Raw genomic sequence first — 19,516 nt, forward strand, 5'->3', positions numbered from 1 at the left:
CGCCAAGCAACTTCAAATTAAACATAAACACCTTATTGAAGACCAGCAAGCCACTGTGTGTCATGGGACTACACTGGAGCAAAGAACTTGAGTCTGGAAGTGCAAGCCACGGGGCAACTGAGTCACTGGAGAGCTAATGAGCACTCTTGCTACTCCCTGCAGAGCCAACAGCTCTAAGCAAAGTTTACCCACTTGTTTACCCCAAAACATTTCGTAAAGCCAATTACATATTTGGAAAAGACATGTTTGGGGGAAACAGAGGGGATAATCAAACAGGGCAGCGGCAGTGGAATTTGAGGGCAACTCAGAGACAGTGATGGAAGAGGCACGGCGAGAAGAGCCTACGCTTCAGACACCCACATCATCTCCTCCTCACATGGCATAGTATAAATATTAACAAGGCAGTGGTAATGAAGACAAAGTGTAAACGATATTAAATGTGGGAATTGTTTAGTAGTCCCAAAGAACAACACGATGTACAATCCTCTATAGAGGATGACCAGGCTCACAGCAAGAAACACAACAGCAGCACACAAGGAGGGTTTTGACCATTTCACTATGAAGAAATGATAGGTGCTTGAGGGCATTGAGATCATCACCTTGACTATGTTCAGACACCACACAATGTATTCATGCGTGGAAATACCACACAGAAAAAATAATGCAGGGGTAGCATGATGGCTCCATAAAAAGTGCTTGCCATGTAAACCTGGTGACCTGAGTTCCACCTCAAAAACCCCAGCAAAGAGATGGGTGGAGCCGGTGTGTGGCTCACCCCTTTAATCCCAGCACCCAGGAGACAGCGGCAGGTGGATTTCTTCGAGTTCAAGGCCAACCTGGGCTACAGATCAAATTCCAGGCCAGCCAAAGCTATCTAGTGAGATTCTGTCTTAAATAAATAAACAAACAAACAACAACAACAAAACCAGAAGGAAAAAACTGAGTAGATAGAATATATGTGTGTTGTGAATACACATATATTCACAATAATAGTATATTATCACAGAGTATCCTGTCAGTATTTATAATCTTTATGTTTTAAGTATCAATTATAAATACTCTACATTTAATCCATAATACATCATCTTAAACTATACCTCTAATCAATGAACTCAGAATATGTAAATCTGAGTCTGCCCCCCAAAAAATATAGATAGGACACCCACACACAGGACATGTGTGGAAATAATACGTTTGGCCATCAATCCAGTATTTGGGATCTTTTCATTTTAGAGGAAAGAGGAAGTAGTGGAGGCCTGAGAGCCCCAGGCTTCTTTCTAGAAAGAAGCAGAGAGCTGGCACACAGCCGTAGAGGCTAAAACTCTGCTCCTCAGTCCCAACGTTTCCTTTCACCTGCTTAAGGATTATTCTCACTCCCAAATTCGGACCATTATTCTCCTCAAAGCAGTCTTTTGCTTCATCATGTTGTTAGCAACATGAGCTCAGATATGTTGCATATGAGTTCATAAAATCTCCCCCATCTTCAAAGACATAGTTCCATATAAACACTAGCCAATCCCTCCCTCAGAACCACTACCCACACTCTCAGCATCCTCGCCTGCAGTAACGCCACAAAGTGACAAGAGATGTCAGCTAATACTTCAAATGCATACCTTCTAATAATACCAAGTGGTGACACTTGGTGGGTTTTCTTGAAATACTACACAGTTCTCTACCACAGAAGAGCAACTAAGGCACTAAAGGAGAAACTTAAGATCACTACAAGAGAAAGTGATTCAGGGTCCGTGAGATGGCTTGGTCAGAAAAGTCACTTGCTGCCAAGTCTTGACAACCTGAGATGGACCCACAAGGTATAAAGAAAGAATCCACTTCTGGTTGTCCTCTGACCTCTACATGTTCCATGCCTACATCCATACATCCACACAATCATACACATGACAGACAGACAGACAGATCGGCAGGCAGACAGACAGATGAGTAGATAAATAATAAAATAAAATTACTTGTCACAACGCACCAACTGCTCTCTTCTTGATAAATTATTACAAGGGATACAGAATTAACTAATAGTCCCCTGGAATGAGCTGTGGAATAAAATTCAGATTTGCATCTTGACGAGTATGTCAGCACCCTAATTCTGTTTATCTAGAAAATGTCTTGATAAGCCGACCTGGGTCTGAAATTCAATGCCCCTCCCCTTTGATTAGGCATTTCCCTTCCTCCGACGAATGCCCCGATCCTCATATCTGAATTGCCAACGCCTGGAAATGATGTTCTCATGAGGAGAAGGTGACTCAAAGGTAGACGGCAAAGGATGTGACTAAAGGTACACATTTCCTCTCGACCTTTAACCTTCATTATCAAATCCGCTTCAAGCTCGTATCTTGGAGAATAAGCCTCTCATTTTGTAAAATAGTGTAGCTCAGAAAAAAAATAGAGAAACCACCCTGGAATAATTCCTAGTACCTGTAACGTTACAATTTCATTTACACTATATCATAGACCCTCCCAATCCCTTCTGAGACAACTGTAGCCTGACCTCATCCTCTGGGAGAGGACTGAGGGCTAACGGCAGGAGCAGGAAGCTTGGGTGCTTCCTGAGTGAGTTCTGAACTTGAACTTGTGTCTCCACACTGAGACTCCAGAATGGAATACACTGCTATGACGTTCCCAGGATCTCCAGTCTAGCATCCATGTTTCATCCTCATAAGGTCACACTGGAAATGCTAGTGTTAGCAGGATATTCTGATTATCATTCCAACCATGTTGACGTGGAGGACACGTAATCACTGTCTAGAATTCACACCCTATCCCCCAGACAGAATCTCTAAGCACCATATCTAAACACCAAAGCAGGTTTCTCCAACTCACCAATGAAGTGGTTGGGTCCCAAGGTCAGCATCTCCTCTAGCAGGACAAGGCCCCCTGGAGCCTGGAGGGGTGTCACGCTGCGCCCGTCTATGAGGGAGCACTGTTGAAAGCCTGTGGCTGTGACCTTCCATAGCAAGATCAGCAAAGCGGTAGCATCCTGACGAATCCTGAGAACAAGAACCACACGTCAGTGCAAAGCCGCCCCTGCTAAGGTTCGCCGATTCAAGATGAAAATACAGACAGCCTGTACGTCAACAGAAAAGCATCAGGAAAGCAAAGAAATGGTTAGATAAGCAAGCGCCCAACATGTACACACTAAAGCAACCACACTCATCGCAAACATCTGCCTCCCACTTGTTCAAAGTCTACCACAAAGTGACTGGTCCAGACCCCATCTTTTGGTAATGATAGTGAGTAGTGAAGAGCAGAATGAGCTCTTTTGCAGATAAACGTAAAAAGAACCTTGACTACATCTACCACAGATGCATACTGCAATCCAACCCATCTTTCTACCTATGCCATCAAAGTGTGTCATGTCCCCATGCTTCCGGTCTCTCTACCTTCTCACAGCCTGCAGGATAAGATCCAGAGAATAGTATGTCATCTAAGGCCAGTGAACTCTTGCTAGCTCTCTTTCTCTCAGCTGCAGTCCCAGACCTGCATCCCTGCCACCCAGCGCTGCAACACCAAAAAGCTATCTACATCTCTTCCTGGGTTTACGCTTAGCCACCAAGCATCATGTGTTCCTTCTCCCCATGGAAATTGTACCTCTGGCCTCTGCATCAGTTGCTCATTTTCCTTGTATCCTAGAGGATCAGTTCCCACCCCCCTCCCTCAGCAGACCCAAACAGCTGGTCCCCTGGAACAAGCTCCCCAGTTGGGGCACAGGGCTCAAGGACATCTTAACAAATGACTGAACTCGTGAACACGTGAAAGTACAAGGTAAGGGATCGGAAACACCCACATATCAGTTTGGGGTGATCATAGATCATGTGTCATTCCCATCTTGCTCAGTCTGGGCCATCCTGGGGTTTCTGTCCACAGGATGCCACCTTTGAGAGGTCCAGAGAATGTCACGTTTGTTGAGAAGGAAGAAAGGGAACCTACTGAATGGGGTCAGCAAGTAGGACTGCTGAGGAAGGTTATAAAGGCGGATAGCCTGAGCCACACAAGAAAGAGCGGGAGGGAGGATGCTGCTGCAGGAGCAGACGCATAAGCTACTTGTTAAAATAGTGATGAACTGGTTTACCTCAAGCTCCCAACCTTGCCACTGTGGAAGGGACTCGGAAACACTTAACATGGGGTTCCCCCTGCTGGTGAAGCTAGGAGTGGCCTCACAATCCACCTCTTCCTATGGGGACATTCTTCCCAGACCTTCAGTGCCTATCTAGGCTGTCCTCTGTCAAGGTGACCTCACAGCCTAGGGAGGGGAGGGGCACAGGGGACAAATGAAGAGTCAGTTTAATAAAACCCCTCTGCCAGACATGGTTAGTAAGCTCACTGTTGGGAACGCCAGGCGGGCAGAGTTGGTCAGTACCCATGGGATAGGTGGATGGTGTGCCAATGCGTATAAATGAGAGCCAATGCACAGAACTAGCCGGGCAAAGCTACATGTCTCTTACCTTCTAAAGTCCCCTGGGGTACTGATGGTGAGGACTAGAGTAGGAAGGGTGACAGTTAATGGAGCCAGAGAAGGACAGATGCGTCAGTGTGTCTGACATCCTAGAGCTGGCCCTTTCCAACTCCTAGCTGTGCCATCTTCCCTAAGTCTATGTAAGTCACCCATACACAGCAGTAGCTGGACAACCAAATCTGTTTTCTTTTGCCTCTTTTCTTTCTTTCTTTTTTTAATTTTATTTGTTTTTGGATATTTTATGCATTTACATTTCAACTGCTATCCCCTCCCCTTCCATACCCTCTCTCCCTCCCCCTGCTTCTGTGAGGATGCTCCCATTCCTACCCACCCACTCCAACCTCAAGCCCTAGCATTCTCCTACATTGGGGAAACGAGCCTTCACAGGACCAAGGGCTTTTCCTCCTCCCGATGCTGGACAATGCCATCCACTGCTACATATGTGGCTGGAGCCATGGGTTCCTCCATGTGAACTCATTGGTTGTTGGTTTAGTCTCTGGGAGCTCTGGTGGGGTCTGGTTGGTTGATATTGTTGTCTTCCTATGGGTTGCAAACCCTTTCAGCTCCTTCAGTGTCTTCTCTAACTTCTTCTCCATTGAGGTCCCCTTGTTCAGTCCAATGATTCGCTGCAACCATCCTCATCTGTTTCAGTAGGACTCTGGCAGAGTCTCTCAGGGGACGTCCATATCTGGCTCCTGTCAGCAAGCACTTCTGGGCATCAGCAATGGTGACCGGGTTTGGTGTTTGTATATGGGATGGATCCCCAGATGGGGCAGTCGCTGGACAATCTTTTCTTCAGTCTCTGCTCCACTCTTTGTCCCTGTATTTCCTCCCACGAGTATTTTGTTCTCCCTTTTGCTTTTGTATTTTGTTCTCCCTTGCCTCTTTTCTATCTCCCAGGAGACAATGGCCAGTCTGTCACCCAACAGCTTAAATTTAGAACCAAACACTTTTCCTAAGCGGCTTGCTTTGAAAGGGAAAGTCGTGATGTGTAGATTTTTGTTTTAATTTAGAGTAAATTACACAAATGAATTTAATAGTCCACTAAAATTTTGAGAAGGAAAAGTCACCTGGGAGAGGAAGTGGCAAGACTTCAAATCTTTTCTAATGCTTCAGGGTCTCTCCTGTCAGGTCTGACTTATCCAATCTGATTTCCCACAGCTGACCAGACCTCCCACCATGAGCCTCCTAACTCTTGTTTTGTGAGTGGCAGAGACCCGGTTCCTACATGGGATTCATTCAAGATTCCCACTGGATTGGCCAATGACACACCAAATGCATGGTAGGCACCCCCCACCACAGCACATATAACCATATGATCATAACCAGCGTGAACCAAGAAAGCTCTTACTTTACAGAGGTGTTCTGTGGCACTTCAAAAGACACTAGGCGGCCACCTGCAGAGTTGTTGGAACTGGCATTCCCACAGGCGACATCAGGGACCACCTGGAAGAGAGAAGACCCATTACCCGGATGGAACCACAGTACAAGATAATAACATAAAGTAAAATCCACAAGCTGTGTTCCTTCTGTTTTGCTCAGTGATAACACTGTCGCCTGACCATGGCAGGGACTAGAACCTTAAAGACTGGAAAGAAAAGAAAAGCATCGCCATTTGATTTTGTCACCCAGCTTTTCAGAGAGCTATCAGCAAACAGGCAGGGTTGTTAACTGATGAATGGATGCTTCAGTGAAGACTCACTCTCTGCCTTCTCCATTTGGCCATTAGCCATTGGCTCCTGCTTTTGCAGATCCTAATGGTACTAACCCATGAAAGGACAGAGGCGTAAAGACTGCTAAGGACTAGCAGAAACCTTCTTGCCTAGAAGCAGCAGCCTCCATACCGCCAAAGACTCAGGGCCTTTGCTGAGAATGGGGCTCTGTGCCGAGGGTATCAGGAGCACCCAAGCCCTGCCTAGGTGGGGTTTGGAGAAGTATCCCTTCTCTTTCCTACGCTTTCTCCCAGTGCGGGAACTGATTCCAGGGTGGTACATAGGCAAGGTCTCTACTACTGAGCTACATTCCCCTAACCTAGAACTTGGGGTTTGGTTGTTGTAGGCTTTTACTTTTCAGTTAGTTTTTGTTTTAGGGTGTTTCGTTTGCTTTGGTTTGGTTTGGTTTGCTTTGGTTTGTCTTTTAAGAGTCTCACTATGGGGGTTGGGGATTTAGCTCAGTGGTAGAGCGCTTGCCTAGCAAGCGCAAGGCCCTGGGTTCGATCCCCAGCTCCGGAAAAAAAAAAAAAAGAGTAAAGAGTCTCACTATGTAGGTCAGACTGGCCACAAACTGACAAGTACTGTTGAATGCCCAACTAAATATAAAATAAATATAAAACAAGTATTTTGCCCTTCTAAAAGGCCAGGGGACATTGAAGTAGAAGGGGTGGAGAGAATTTCAGACCCAGAGGACAGAGTGAAGGGAATGCTGACCTTCAAGCACGACACGGTGTTGGCACTCTTAAACTCACACTGGCTGTGATGACCTATAACGATCTGCACAGCATCCGGCCCATCAGCATCCTATCATGGGCTGGGGAGAGGCTCACAGGGTTCCATCCATCTAAAGATTTACACACAACTAATGCTTGAAGGGAGTAGGAGGGACATTTTCTTCAGTGGTGTAACCATTCAGCACCCATGCTCCTACAAACAAGCTCTTACACACCCTCTTATGGACAACCATGATGAAAATGACTGCCTCACACAAGAGAAGATGGGAAAGCAGACAGCAGAGAGCTGGGATGGTGAGGGGGATTATTGCTTGAGCCAAGAGAGACCAATGGGTGAATATGAGCAAAATCCATATGCATATATATAAAAGTCATAATAAACTCATTATCATGCATAATTAGTATATGCTAATAGCACAGACTATATATACTATGTATATACCATATATACTGTACATATAACATATAGCTATCTGCTAGATACTATATATAGCTAATAGCATATATTAATTATAGACAAAAATTGGAATTTTTATTTTATTTTTTAATTAAAGTCAAAAATTCTAAAGTTTATTGCAAGATGTGATGGTTGAAGCCTGGAATCCCAGCACCTGGGATACTGAAGAGGACCACACAAGTCTAAGGCTGGTCTAGGCCATACAGTGAGTGCCGGGCCAGACTGGACTACACTTAAGACTCCTACAGAAGCAGGGGCAAAAGGTTTGTAAGAGGACCAGAGTGAAACAGTATCATCTGAGACATAAAAGGACCACCAGACTCATACATTCATGGTAATTGGATCATCAATACATGGTCCCGAGATACACACACACATCCTTGTGTGTCCACACGCACATTGAACTAGCTCCAAAATTCCAAATTAATGCCCAGAAATGTATGCGGAAATTATTCTGAGAAATAACCTAATTCATTTTTTTAAAATTTTTGTTGAATCCTTTTGTTTTCCTCAGAAAATCATCACAGAATCTGGACTTGGTGGGCAGGGGAAGGCATATGCAGACCTGTGCACTGTAACAAGTTAGAGGTTGGCCTCAGCGGCCTAGACCTTGTCAGTACTAGAGTACTTGCCTGGCATCTGTAAAGTTCTAGGTTCAATCCCCAGTGCTGGAAAAAGTCATGTATACAAGTAAAGGTGGATGCAGGGTTACATACGTGGTTTGCTCAGTGACTCACGTAAAGGCCTTCTATTTTTATTGCTTGTATTAAAACTGCTAGGATTGTTTTGACGTTTCTGTTTTCTCCTGTGAAAAACACATGCCACGCAATATTCTTACCTCTACTTGATCCCATTTCATTTCTACAACTTTCTGCCCTGTTTTTGGCTGCCAAGTTGGCAGGGTCACGGTTGCCTGAGAGCGGGGCAGGATTATGTCGGGCTCCTGGGTGGCGGGGACAGGCTGAAGCTGTCTGGGTGCCATGGACTCTGTCCAGCCAGAGGTTGGAATACTGGGAAGTGGTTGTTCACAGTTAAGACCTTCATATCCATCATTGCAAATGCAGAGGTAGCTGTCACTGCTGCTGCTGCTGCTGCTGCTGCTGCTGCTGCTGCTGCTGCTGCTGCTGCAGTTGCCATGGTGACAAGGGTTGCTGGCACAAGGATCTGCAACAAACTAAAAAGAGACCATAAATGGGTCAATTATTCCCTCACAAGGAATATGGTGTTAATGATAGGAAATTAGCTGCCTGGCTTCCAGCTCTGCTCTCTTAACACAGTTAAGAGAGAGCACACAAGCCTTTGCTCTCCACGCTGCTGCCCCCACTCCAAAATCATCCCAGCAGGACACTCATCCCAGATAGCAAGAGAAACGTGATAACAAACAGCCTACCCCAACCCTTAGCCCAATACCACACGGATTTCAGGAACACATCATTGAGTAGAACATTTTAGACAACAAGTTTAAAGTAAGACTCTTCGGAAAAGACTTTGTCATAAGAGGCTGGTCATAACAAATGCCATCGGGGATCTAAATTGGAATCTTTTTCACATCCTGAACCTTTTGCAAGATTTCTGAATAAGAAATGGCTGTCCAATTTCTGGCTTGTCTGTCTCTCGCAACTTCCTACCTGATCCTGTGAACAGATCTTTAAGATAGTGTTATTGAATTAATAGTTTCCGGGGCCATCTGATCCTACGATAGTCTGGCTGGGAGAGAGCGCAGTGAGAACTTCAGCAGTTTTGTGAGGTTTTTGGTCCCATCACTCTGCAGGGTCATCACAGAGAAACAAGATCTCAGTGGATAGGAAGGCAGTTCTATGTGTCCTCATTGTGTGCACGATGCTCTTGGTCTCTTTAGCTGCTGACCTTGGAAGGGACGTTTGTTGGTCCTTGGGAAAACATGACAGACCAGTGGCACAAGGACCACCTGCTCCTCTGGAGCTGGCACCAGAGTTGGGAATGGAGTCCTGAGCCATTCAGTTACAATTTGTTCCCGTGATAAAGGAAAATTCAATCACAACCACTACACCCCAGCTTCTCAGAGCTGAGTGCAGAATAGAATTCACTACGGAATCAACGGCACAGAAAGGGGACTCTCCGTTCCCTTGCTCAAATGTGTTTGCACAACAAGGCTATGTGGCCAGAATTCTGCACGGTAAAATGGCCCTCCTTATGCTAATTATACCCATCAAACAGTTTCCAGCAGACTCCTTCAGGGATGGAAGATTGGGAACTGAATCAAACGAAGCTCCACAAACCCCACATCACTTCTGTACCACATCACCCGGAACCTCTACCATCAGTGGGTTAGCCTCCAAAGAGAGCACCAACACAGCCAACAACTCTGAGTACTTATAATCGATAATCACAGCGTAAACCCCACTCACCATTCCAAGACGGTGAAACCCGCCCCTCCTTGCACCTTCTTTGTAGACTACAGGTCTCTGGGCTGTGTGAAGCCTCCCACCTCAGGGCCATGCCACGTGCTGGTACACTTCCTGGAGTCTCCTCTCCAGACTCTGCAGTAGCTCCCTACGCCACCATAGGTGTTCTCCATAGGTGAAGACTTACCTCACTATGAAATCTAAAAGAATCCTTTCTCCCTGTCCCCCCTGCCCCAAAATAGTGAGCAGCATGAATGAGAGACTTTCAAGTGCCCTACTTACTGCTCTATTTCCAACACATCGAGATGGGAAGACTTTTAAAAGAGCGTTGAAATAAATAAATATGGATGAATTGATTGATATTTGGACAACATGTGATGGGGGTGGGGGATAGAAGCTGCATCTTTCGTCAAAAATCTTGGCTCGCTTTCAGTTTATTTTTAGGGCAGCCCAGTGGAGTGAGTGTCACCTCAAGAATTAGTTGACAGGAGGAAGGAAGGATTTAATTAGCTAGAACAAAGGGGACAATTGCAACCATGTTTCTGAAATCAACGTTTAAATCATCCAAGGTTGACCTTGTCGCAAAGAAAAAATTGGATCCGCGAACCAAAAAAAAGAGGCAGAACTCCATTTAAATCAGAAGGGATCGATGCAGAAATTAATTCCCAGAAGCTGAAGCTCAAAGCTCAAAGCAGCTGAAAGAATTGGTGGCATTGAGGGGAGACTGACATTCTAGGGACAAGGAGGCTCTGGGTCCTCAGTTCCATCACCACAGTCAACTGCTGAGCCATCTCGCTCTCAGAGGGGCCAAGTGTCCTTCCAGGGACATCAGACCAGCTGTCAATACCCTCTAAAGAACCTTCTGGTGGATGTGCCACCTTCCTAAGGCATGAGGCTACCAGATGTGTGGCTATTGGGTATGATGCCCACCGCGCCCCTCAAATGTCTACACAATACTCCAGAAGAACACTGCAGCTGCCTCATCCTTACAACCTACGCCCCTGAATCTGTGTCACTGCTGGGATGTGGGATGATTCTGGGATGTTAAGGTTGAGAAAGAGCCACTGTAGCCACTAACCAATACCAGCACACTACCACACCTGCTGCCCAGCCAGGAATGATCCCTCTAATTCATCTCCACCGATGTGACATCAAATTATCATGCCCTTTTTTTTTTTTATTAACTTGAGTATTTCTTATATACATTTCGAGTGTTATTCCCTTTCCCGGTTTCCGGGCAAACATCCCCCTCCCCCCTCCCCTTCCTTATGGGTGTTCCCCTCCCAACCCTCCCCCCATTGCCGCCCTCCCCCCACCAGTCTAGTTCACTGGGGGTTCAGTCTTAGTAGGACCCAGGGCTTCCCCTTCCACTGGTGCTCTTACTAGGATATTCATTGCTACCTATGAGGTCAGAGTCCAGGGTCAGTCCATGTATAGTCTTTAGGTAGTGGCTTAGTCCCTGGAAGCTCTGGTTGCTTAGCATTGTTGTACATATGGGGTCTCGAGTCCCTTCAAGATCTTCCAGTTGTTTCTCTGATTCCTTCAACGGGGGTCCTATTCTCAGTTCAGTGGTTTGCTGCTGGCATTCGCCTCTGTATTTGCTGTATTCTGGCTGTGTCTCTCAGGAGCGATCTACATCCGGCTCCTGTCGGTCTGCACTTCTTTGCTTCATCCATCTTGTCTAATTGGGTGGCTGTATATGTATGGGTCACATGTGAGGCAGGCTCTGAATGGGTGTTCCTTCAGTCTCTGTTTTAATCTTTGCCTCTCTCTTCCCTGCCAAGGGTATTCTTGTTCCCCTTTTAAAGAAGGAGTGAAGCATTCACATTTTGATCATCCGTCTTGAGTTTCATTTGTTCTAGGTATCTAGGGTAATTCAAGCATTTGGGCTAATAGCCACTTATCAATGAGTGCATACCATGTATGTCTTTCTGTGATTGGGTTAGCTCACTCAGGATGATATTTTCCAGTTCCAACCATTTGCCTACGAATTTCATAAACTCGTTGTTTTTGATAGCTGAGTAATATTCCATTGTGTAGATGTACCACATTTTCTGTATCCATTCCTCTGTTGAAGGGCATCTGGGTTCTTTCCAGCTTCTGGCTATTATAAATAAGGCTGCAATGAACATAGTGGAGCACGTGTCTTTTTTATATGTTGGGGCATCTTTTGGGTATATGCCCAAGAGAGGTATAGCTGGATCCTCAGGCAGTTCAATGTCCAATTTTCTGAGGAACCTCCAGACTGATTTCCAGAATGGTTGTACCAGTCTGCAATCCCACCAACAATGGAGGAGTGTTCCTCTTTCTCCACATCCTCGCCAGCATCTGTTGTCCCCTGAGTTTTTGATCATAGCCATTCTCACTGGTGTGAGGTGAAATCTCAGGGTTGTTTTGATTTGCATTTCCCTTATGACTAAAGATGTTGAACATTTCTTTAGGTGTTTCTCAGCCATTTGGCATTCCTCAGCTGTGAATTCTTTGTTTAGCTCTGAACCCCATTTTTAATAGGGTTATTTGTTTCTCTGCGGTCTAACTTCTTGAGTTCTTTGTATATTTTGGATATAAGGCCTCTATCTGTTATAGGATTGGTAAAGATCTTTTCCCAATCTGTTGGTTGCCGTTTTGTCCTAACCACAGTGTCCTTTGCCTTACAGAAGCTTTGCAGTTTTATGAGATCCCATTTGTCGATTCTTGATCTTAGAGCATAAGCCATTGGTGTTTTGTTCAGGAAATTTTTTCCAGTGCCCATATCATGCCCTTTGAATCAAGCAAAGGGTAAGTTCCATTTCTTCAGACAAGAGAAATTAATAGGAACTGAGTGTCTATGATGAATACCACCTCAAACGCGTTGTTTCTGTGCATCTGTGTTTGTCCATGTGTGCGTGGTATGTTTGTACATGTTCATGTGAACCCACATGAGCATGTGTGTGAACATGTGTGTGAAGGCCAAAGGCAACACCAGGCACCCATCCCTCACTCCTCTCCACTTAATGCTTTGAGGTAAACTCTCCCAATGATCTTATGAGCTTACCAATGGTCTTACTAGCTGGCCAGAAATCTCCAGTAATCTATCCATTTGTACACCCTCAGTGTTGGAGTCAAAGGCACAAGTCACCCCATACAGCTTGAGGAGCTGGAATTCAGACTCAGATTATTTCGCTGGTGTGACCAGTACATCTCCCACTGAGCCAGCCCCTGAGCGCTCAAATGTGTGTTTGGAAAATAGGCAGAGTAAGAGGACCACTCCGTAGCTATTGATTGAGGGCTTACTGTGTGGCTGGAACTGCTCCATGCCTGGCAATCGATGCTAAAAGCTCAAACGACCACCAAATCTGCCCTGTGGAGTTCACACCTAGTAACCTAGTACAGAAGACAAGTCCAGCCTGCCACACACTGTGTACGGCCACCGCGTCTCTAAGATGGGCACATTTGTTATGTTATCACTGCTGTCTGTTGGCCCTAAAGAAATGACTGATTCAGAATAGAAGCCCAGGTCTCAATGGATTCTTACCAGCCTGTATGTTCTGCCTCCAGCTCTTCAACTATCCCTTCCCTCCCTCCATCATCTCGACACAGACCTTGGTTTCTAGGACCTGCCAGGTATTCCCCTGCCTCACAGCCTTTATACTGGTTATCCCTTAGCCTGGAAAGCCTTCATTTTGGCAGCTGCTTTAAGCTACCTGTGGGACTTTGCTCACTATTGTTTTCTGATGAGGACGTCCCCAGGCATCCTTGTTATTAGTGTAGTCTCCATCCCTTGTCAATGACTCCTCCTCTCCTACTTTATTTTCCCCGAAGATCTGACATCTTCTACCATGTTGGAAAAAAAGAGTATTACTTTCTGACTTCCTTTATTATAACGTAAGCCTGTGAGGTCAGGTTCTTTTCCTATCTGTTAAGTTCACTTGAATGTCCCCAACCCCGGTGCCTGGCACCCCGAAGCTGCTAAGAGGCCAAGTGGGGAGGAGAGACTTTGAGTGAAAGAAGCTGCTTTGGGGTGTATCATATGTCAAATGGGAAATATTGAGAACCTTAAGTAATCTCATAGCTGCATTTGTAGAAGGGCTAAATAACTTTCAATCTACTATAAAACTATAAAAGCAGGTAGTCTCTACCACCCTGGACCCATGCAGTAGAGTGAGCTTGTATAGTGTGCAGCCACTGCCTGAGAAAGCAGGAAAGGGAGTGCTTCATTGTGCCATCTTGATGCTGGGCTCACAAGCACAACCCACCCAGTACCGCCTGAGGGCTTGAGATCCAAACTTGGATTATTCTGTTGTCAGGGCAAAGCTCTCAACTTAGAGAATCAAGCACATCTCTGTCCTCAGAGACCAGCTGAAAAGGTGGGATGGGAAGGACCTCACAGTCCAGAAATGCTCAGAAAGTCTGCACCGGCCAACTAGGATGGGACCAGAGCCAACACAGCTCTGGCTCCGTGAGTTTGGTGCTATGGGAGGCTGAGGAAGAATGCCAGAGAATACCTGGATTCTACTCTCCTGTGTGGGTGACCTTGGGCAAGTAAAGGAAGTGCCCTAGGCTCAGCATCCCCAGAATGACAGGAAGAGGGAGACCCAGCATCTTTTGCTTCCTAGAGTGTCTGTGCTGCCCACAGGGATGGCTTTGAATGCAGCTGGCATCCCCATGCTGACAGACAGCCAAACAGTGAAGCCAGGGTCCAAATGTCACAGCACTTCTGTCTGGAAAAGGAATTCTTCCTCGTTCCCTTAGTAAAGGTCTCGACTATGTTCTAACACCGAGTCCACAAGTGTTTCTCACTAGGAATAAATGAGAAGAAATCCACACTTCTGTACCAGGCAAACTCAGTCAATCACTTGGCTAAACCTAGAGGCACAAATCTTACTAAAGTACACAGCCCTGTACCTTAATTATCTCAGCATCATCAGCATCAGCAGCAGCAGCAGCAGCAGCAGCAGCAGCAGCAGCAGCAGCATCTCCATATTAAGAACTCTCAGCCCACTCAGTAATGATTCCAAGATCAACCTGGGCAGTTGAAACATCCCCTCAGTTCTTCATTGGTTTCTTAATTCTTGCCTGTGAGGTGAACCCCACTTGTGAGTAGGCTAAATGACACTGGAATTAAAATTCAAACTCATCACCATGACAGAAAGTCATTAAACAGGAACTCTGATGTGCCTAATTGTTTTCCTGCTTCTTTCCCATGTTTCTAGAACACGAGGCCCTTGGAAGCCATCTTGAATTCTCTCAGGCTCTCACTCTAGTCTGGTCAGCATGTAAAGAGTCTTTCTGGTGTATCATGAAGTCCTGTCCAGCTGCAGACATAAGAGGAACTGAATGCAGCTTGAAGCTTTCTTCAAAACCTGACCCAACCTCTGGCACTTGTTTCTATTCCAAGCCATATTCTCAGGAAAAACCCCCGACCACACAGTGCCAACAACATTGCAGCTTCAAACAGAATGCTTGCCTTCTCTCAGTCACTCAAGATAACATTATTTCCCTCAGAATCTTGACACACTGCTCCAGTGCTTGTGTTTCTGTTCTTTCAGAGGCACCAACCATGGTAAAAAAAACTCCTACAAAGTCACAATCCTATAAACCCAGGAAGCCTGTCAACTCTTGCCTCCCGGACTGCTTAGGAAGAGAAGCCTGCAAGCAAACTGCCAATTAACTTGCCTGTGATCGTCTCAGGGCTGCTGAGAAGTTTTCTTGTAAGGTCTACACACACTCTTGGGAAGACTCCTTAACCTGATAGAGTATCCACATTCAAAAAAAAGAAGCCCCCAGCAAGCATCATTTTTATTTGTAAAATGGTGAAAGGCTTCTCTCTGAAGCTGAGAACAAAGCAAAGATATTGACTGTGGCCGAGACACTGAGCACCATACAAAAGGCTCGAGCCAGTACAGAGAGGCAAAAAAAAAAAAAAAGAGCTGGGGTGTAGCCGAGGAGGGGTGGTAATTCACAGATTGTAGGATTATGCATGCAGATAAGTTATTAGATCGTGGAACTTCAGAAAGTTTGCTGGATGCAAGATGAAGATTTTAAAACCACTACACGGGGCTGCTGAGAGGGCTGGAGGGGAAAGGCACTTATCATTCAAGCCTGACAACGGGAGTTCGATCCCCAGAACCAACAATAAAGGAATGAGAAAACTAATTCCTGAAAGTTGTCCTCCACTCACGTGCCGTGACAAACACACACCTGCATTCACACACACACACACACACACACACACACACACACACACACACACATCATTCAAACACACACAGCAATAATTAATCATATATACTTATATACATTTGAGACATGTTTTCACTGTGTAGCTCTGGCTATCCTGGGACTCACTATGGTAGACCAAGCTGGCCTCACAGTCACAGAGACCCACCTGCCTCTGCCTCATCGAGTTCTGGGATTAAAGGTGTGTTGCTATGCCAGCTCAAAACACTTCTTTTGGTTAGAGTTCTAAAGCAGTTCAAGATGTAGCCATCATCGCTAATTAAAAAGCAATAAAAGAAACTTCTATTCGAAGGAAGAAAAGTCTAAGCCTTATAGCAAAATTCTGTGGTTAACATAGCACGAAGTTAAGATTCTCACTGTACTGGGCACTGGTTTGGAGGCTGGAGGATAATAGCATTTCTGAGTGAACGAGAAGGAATTAGCAGTTGTGAGCCACCACATGGTTGCTGGGATTTGAACTCAGGACCTCTGGAAGAGCTTAATCTTCTATCTAATCTAACCGCTTAATCATTTCTCCAGTCATTGGAAAAGGCTTTTAGGTCATGAAGTGACACGTGTGTTATATGCCTGACTGGTGTGAGCATTTTGGGGTGTCTTTCTCTCTGCAGGCATGCAAAATTTCCTCTGCTCTCTTTTTGGCATCTCTAACCAGAAATGGAAATGACTGCTCTAATTTGTCAACCCATCTGCTCCAAGGGGCTGGATCAGAAGGGTGGCTCTATAGACAAACTGAAAGTCCTCATGTTGTCTAACTTCATTACCTGGAGATAATCCTTCTATGTGCTGCAGACCTTGTACAGGCAGCTTCACTAGGCAATGAACTAAGAAGGAAACAAAGAAATATCAAGTCATAGGGGAGCAGGCCATAGATCTCCAGCAGCAACTGTTTTTAACTCAATGAGAGCTCGAAATGCCCAATTGCATATATGTTCAGATAAATGGCAGGAGAGAAATCTACTAGCCAACAACATCTGCTCGTGTGTGTGTGTGTGTGTGTGTGTGTGTGTGTGTGTGTGTGTGTGTACACTAAGGGGGGCATTTTAAATCTTTTAAAGTCAGAAGAAACAAAGAAAATCTAGTAAAGTTTTATTAAAATAGGATAGAAGATTTCAACCAGAAAAGTCCTACCAACTTAAAAGAGCCATGTGCAATAGACGCAGGAAACATAAATGGCCACCAACAGAGAGGAGTCCGCAGGCTAAGAGTCAAGGCAGGGAGTAGAGGGACAAGGCAGAAAGACACCATCGCCTTGGCTTTGCAGACCTGTGAACACAGGGTGGCCCTCCTCACAGCCTGAAGTGAAAACATTCCACCTGCACATCAGGACTTCTGGGACACAGAGAGGTGGCCCCTGCCACTGCAAGCTAAGGCTCACATCAATAGAGATAGCACCTGTTAGAGAGGACCTGCAGAGACTTGAACTGTCAGAGTGGGGGATACCCACGGGCCCCCCTACCAGCTCAGAGGAGGAGAGGGGGAGGGGGAAGGATTGTGGGAGGGAATGACCAAGAGGGGGTAGTGTAAAATAATAAGTAAAAAATAAATAAATAATAAAAGAGGAACATCTGCAGAAATATGCAGCAGATGCACGGGGTTTCTAAGACAATCTACAGTGCTGATCATTCAAATCACCTCTTTAAAAGGCAAATAGTTAGCACTACAATTAAGGCATAAAATTAGAAGGTTAGAAAAATCCCACTGGGAAAATCCTCAATAACACTCAGCCATATGGAATCAAAGGCTTCCTGGTGAACTCATTCCCCAGCCCAGAGCATCTTGTGAATTGCTTCAAACATGTTGATGGCACCCATCTCATTCCCTAAGGCTTGCAAGCTGAGCCTGGAAAAACCATTAGTGAACAAAGATTACAGGTACTATGACTTGCCTTGGCTCTGAAAATAATATGGACCCCCATAAGATAAAACTTTGTTGATGGAAAATTTCAGTATTTGACCCTTCTATGGTAAAAGATTGACTGATGGTCAAATCCACCTTGGTTTTAAAATGTGCTTTCAAACATCGAATCAGGTAAAAGGTGCTTTGATTCAAAGATGAGTTTGAATGGGGGTACGGGGGATGAAAGAGATTCTCAAGTTTCAAAACAAGAGAGTTCGCAACCAGAAAATCAGCTGAAGAAGCGATTACACTAACCACAAGGCTAACAGACTTAGATGTGAAGGCTGGGATTTGAGAGGGAGACATCACACAGAGATGGGAAATACAGCTCTCAGCATAGCCAAGAAGGGTGGCAATGGTGTAAAATATCCCGAGGTCTCCCCAGCTGCTTAGAAAAGAGGACAGAATAGGAACTAAGTAAATCTACAAGCCAGCCTGGAGAAAAGACAGAAGGAAGTCTAACATCCCTCCAACGTCTTCAGATGAATGAGGGTCTCATGGGTTACCAAATTCTCCCTCATCATTGTCCCATGTGTCCATTGACCTTTCTTTGATGATGTAAGACAAGAAATTTAGATTAAAATGTGCTAGGAGTGATGGCGTGACAGCTCACACAGCTCAGGACACGGGACAATCACACACACGCATGCGTACACACCAGCACTTACAGTGAGCTCAGGATATAAAACTACAAGTCACACAAGGAAGGAGACCACAGTGTGACCCAATACAATGTGTGGAACCATGGACTACGGATCAGCAGAACCCCTCTTCTATTACACAGAACCACACTCATGCAGTTCAGAAGACTCCTTGCCTAGAGTCTATCTGAAAGTTTGTGATTGCCCCACTTAGTTCCTTTGATGAGCTGACTTGATTACTTGTCCTGGTTCCTTTAATGAGATGACTTAAAACAAGGAATATTAATAGCTAAGCTTTCCAAATGCTTACATTATGCCTGGCGCCATTTTCAATGCCTTCCCTGTGTGTGCCCATTTAATCTTCCCTGCAGCCCAATGAGGTAGGTACTATTGTCTGTGTATTATATCTGAGGTGTTCAAACTGAGTGGAGTAAGTTACCATGGCTGCTCAGCTGACAATGTGACAAGAATTCTAATCAAGGCCAAACAATACAAGTCCACCCAAAATCCCACTTGCTATCTAGTTTTCTAATTTGTCAAGTTGTTCCAAAATTCATACAAGACATGAAAGTATTGCCAAGGTAATTTGACAAATAGAGATGCCTTATCCCTACAGCATACGGATAAGGTTATGGGATAGCTATACTACGTGACAATGGGGAAGTCCAACTGGACAAATACAGCAGAGGAGAAGGCATAGAATTTGCATATACTGAAATAGACATAATAAGATATTAAAATTAGCATAGGACAGGGCCTGGAGAATTGGCTCTGAGGTTAAGAACACTTGCTGCTTTTCTAGGGGACCCAGATTCAGCTCTTTGCACCTACATCTACAGCTCATAACCATCTCTAACTCTAGTCCTAAGGGATCCAATACCCATTTGTGATCTCCAAGGGCCCCAGGCAAACACACGATGCACAGATGTACAGGCAGTGAAATACTTACATACATAAAATTAATTACATTAATTAAAAGATACCAGGGGACTTAGAAACGTTTTAGTA

The 19,516-nt window shown here is 45.1% G+C and overlaps 1 protein-coding gene across 1 annotated transcript in view; it reads right to left on the minus strand.

Moving 5' to 3' along the window:
- Dner (delta/notch-like EGF repeat containing) overlaps window positions 1-19,516 on the minus strand; it is a 315,461-nt gene that overhangs the window by 190,578 nt on the left and 105,367 nt on the right. Inside the window, exons 2-4 of the mRNA NM_001399331.1 lie at window positions 8,207-8,542; window positions 5,817-5,911; window positions 2,833-2,999 (exon numbers count right to left, since the gene is read on the minus strand). Coding sequence (NP_001386260.1) covers window positions 2,833-2,999; window positions 5,817-5,911; window positions 8,207-8,542 — 598 coding nt within the window. The remainder of the gene's footprint in view (window positions 1-2,832; window positions 3,000-5,816; window positions 5,912-8,206; window positions 8,543-19,516) is intronic.

Source organism: Rattus norvegicus, chromosome 9 (genome assembly GCF_036323735.1).
Source record: "Rattus norvegicus strain BN/NHsdMcwi chromosome 9, GRCr8, whole genome shotgun sequence".
Lineage (NCBI taxonomy): Eukaryota > Metazoa > Chordata > Mammalia > Rodentia > Muridae > Rattus > Rattus norvegicus.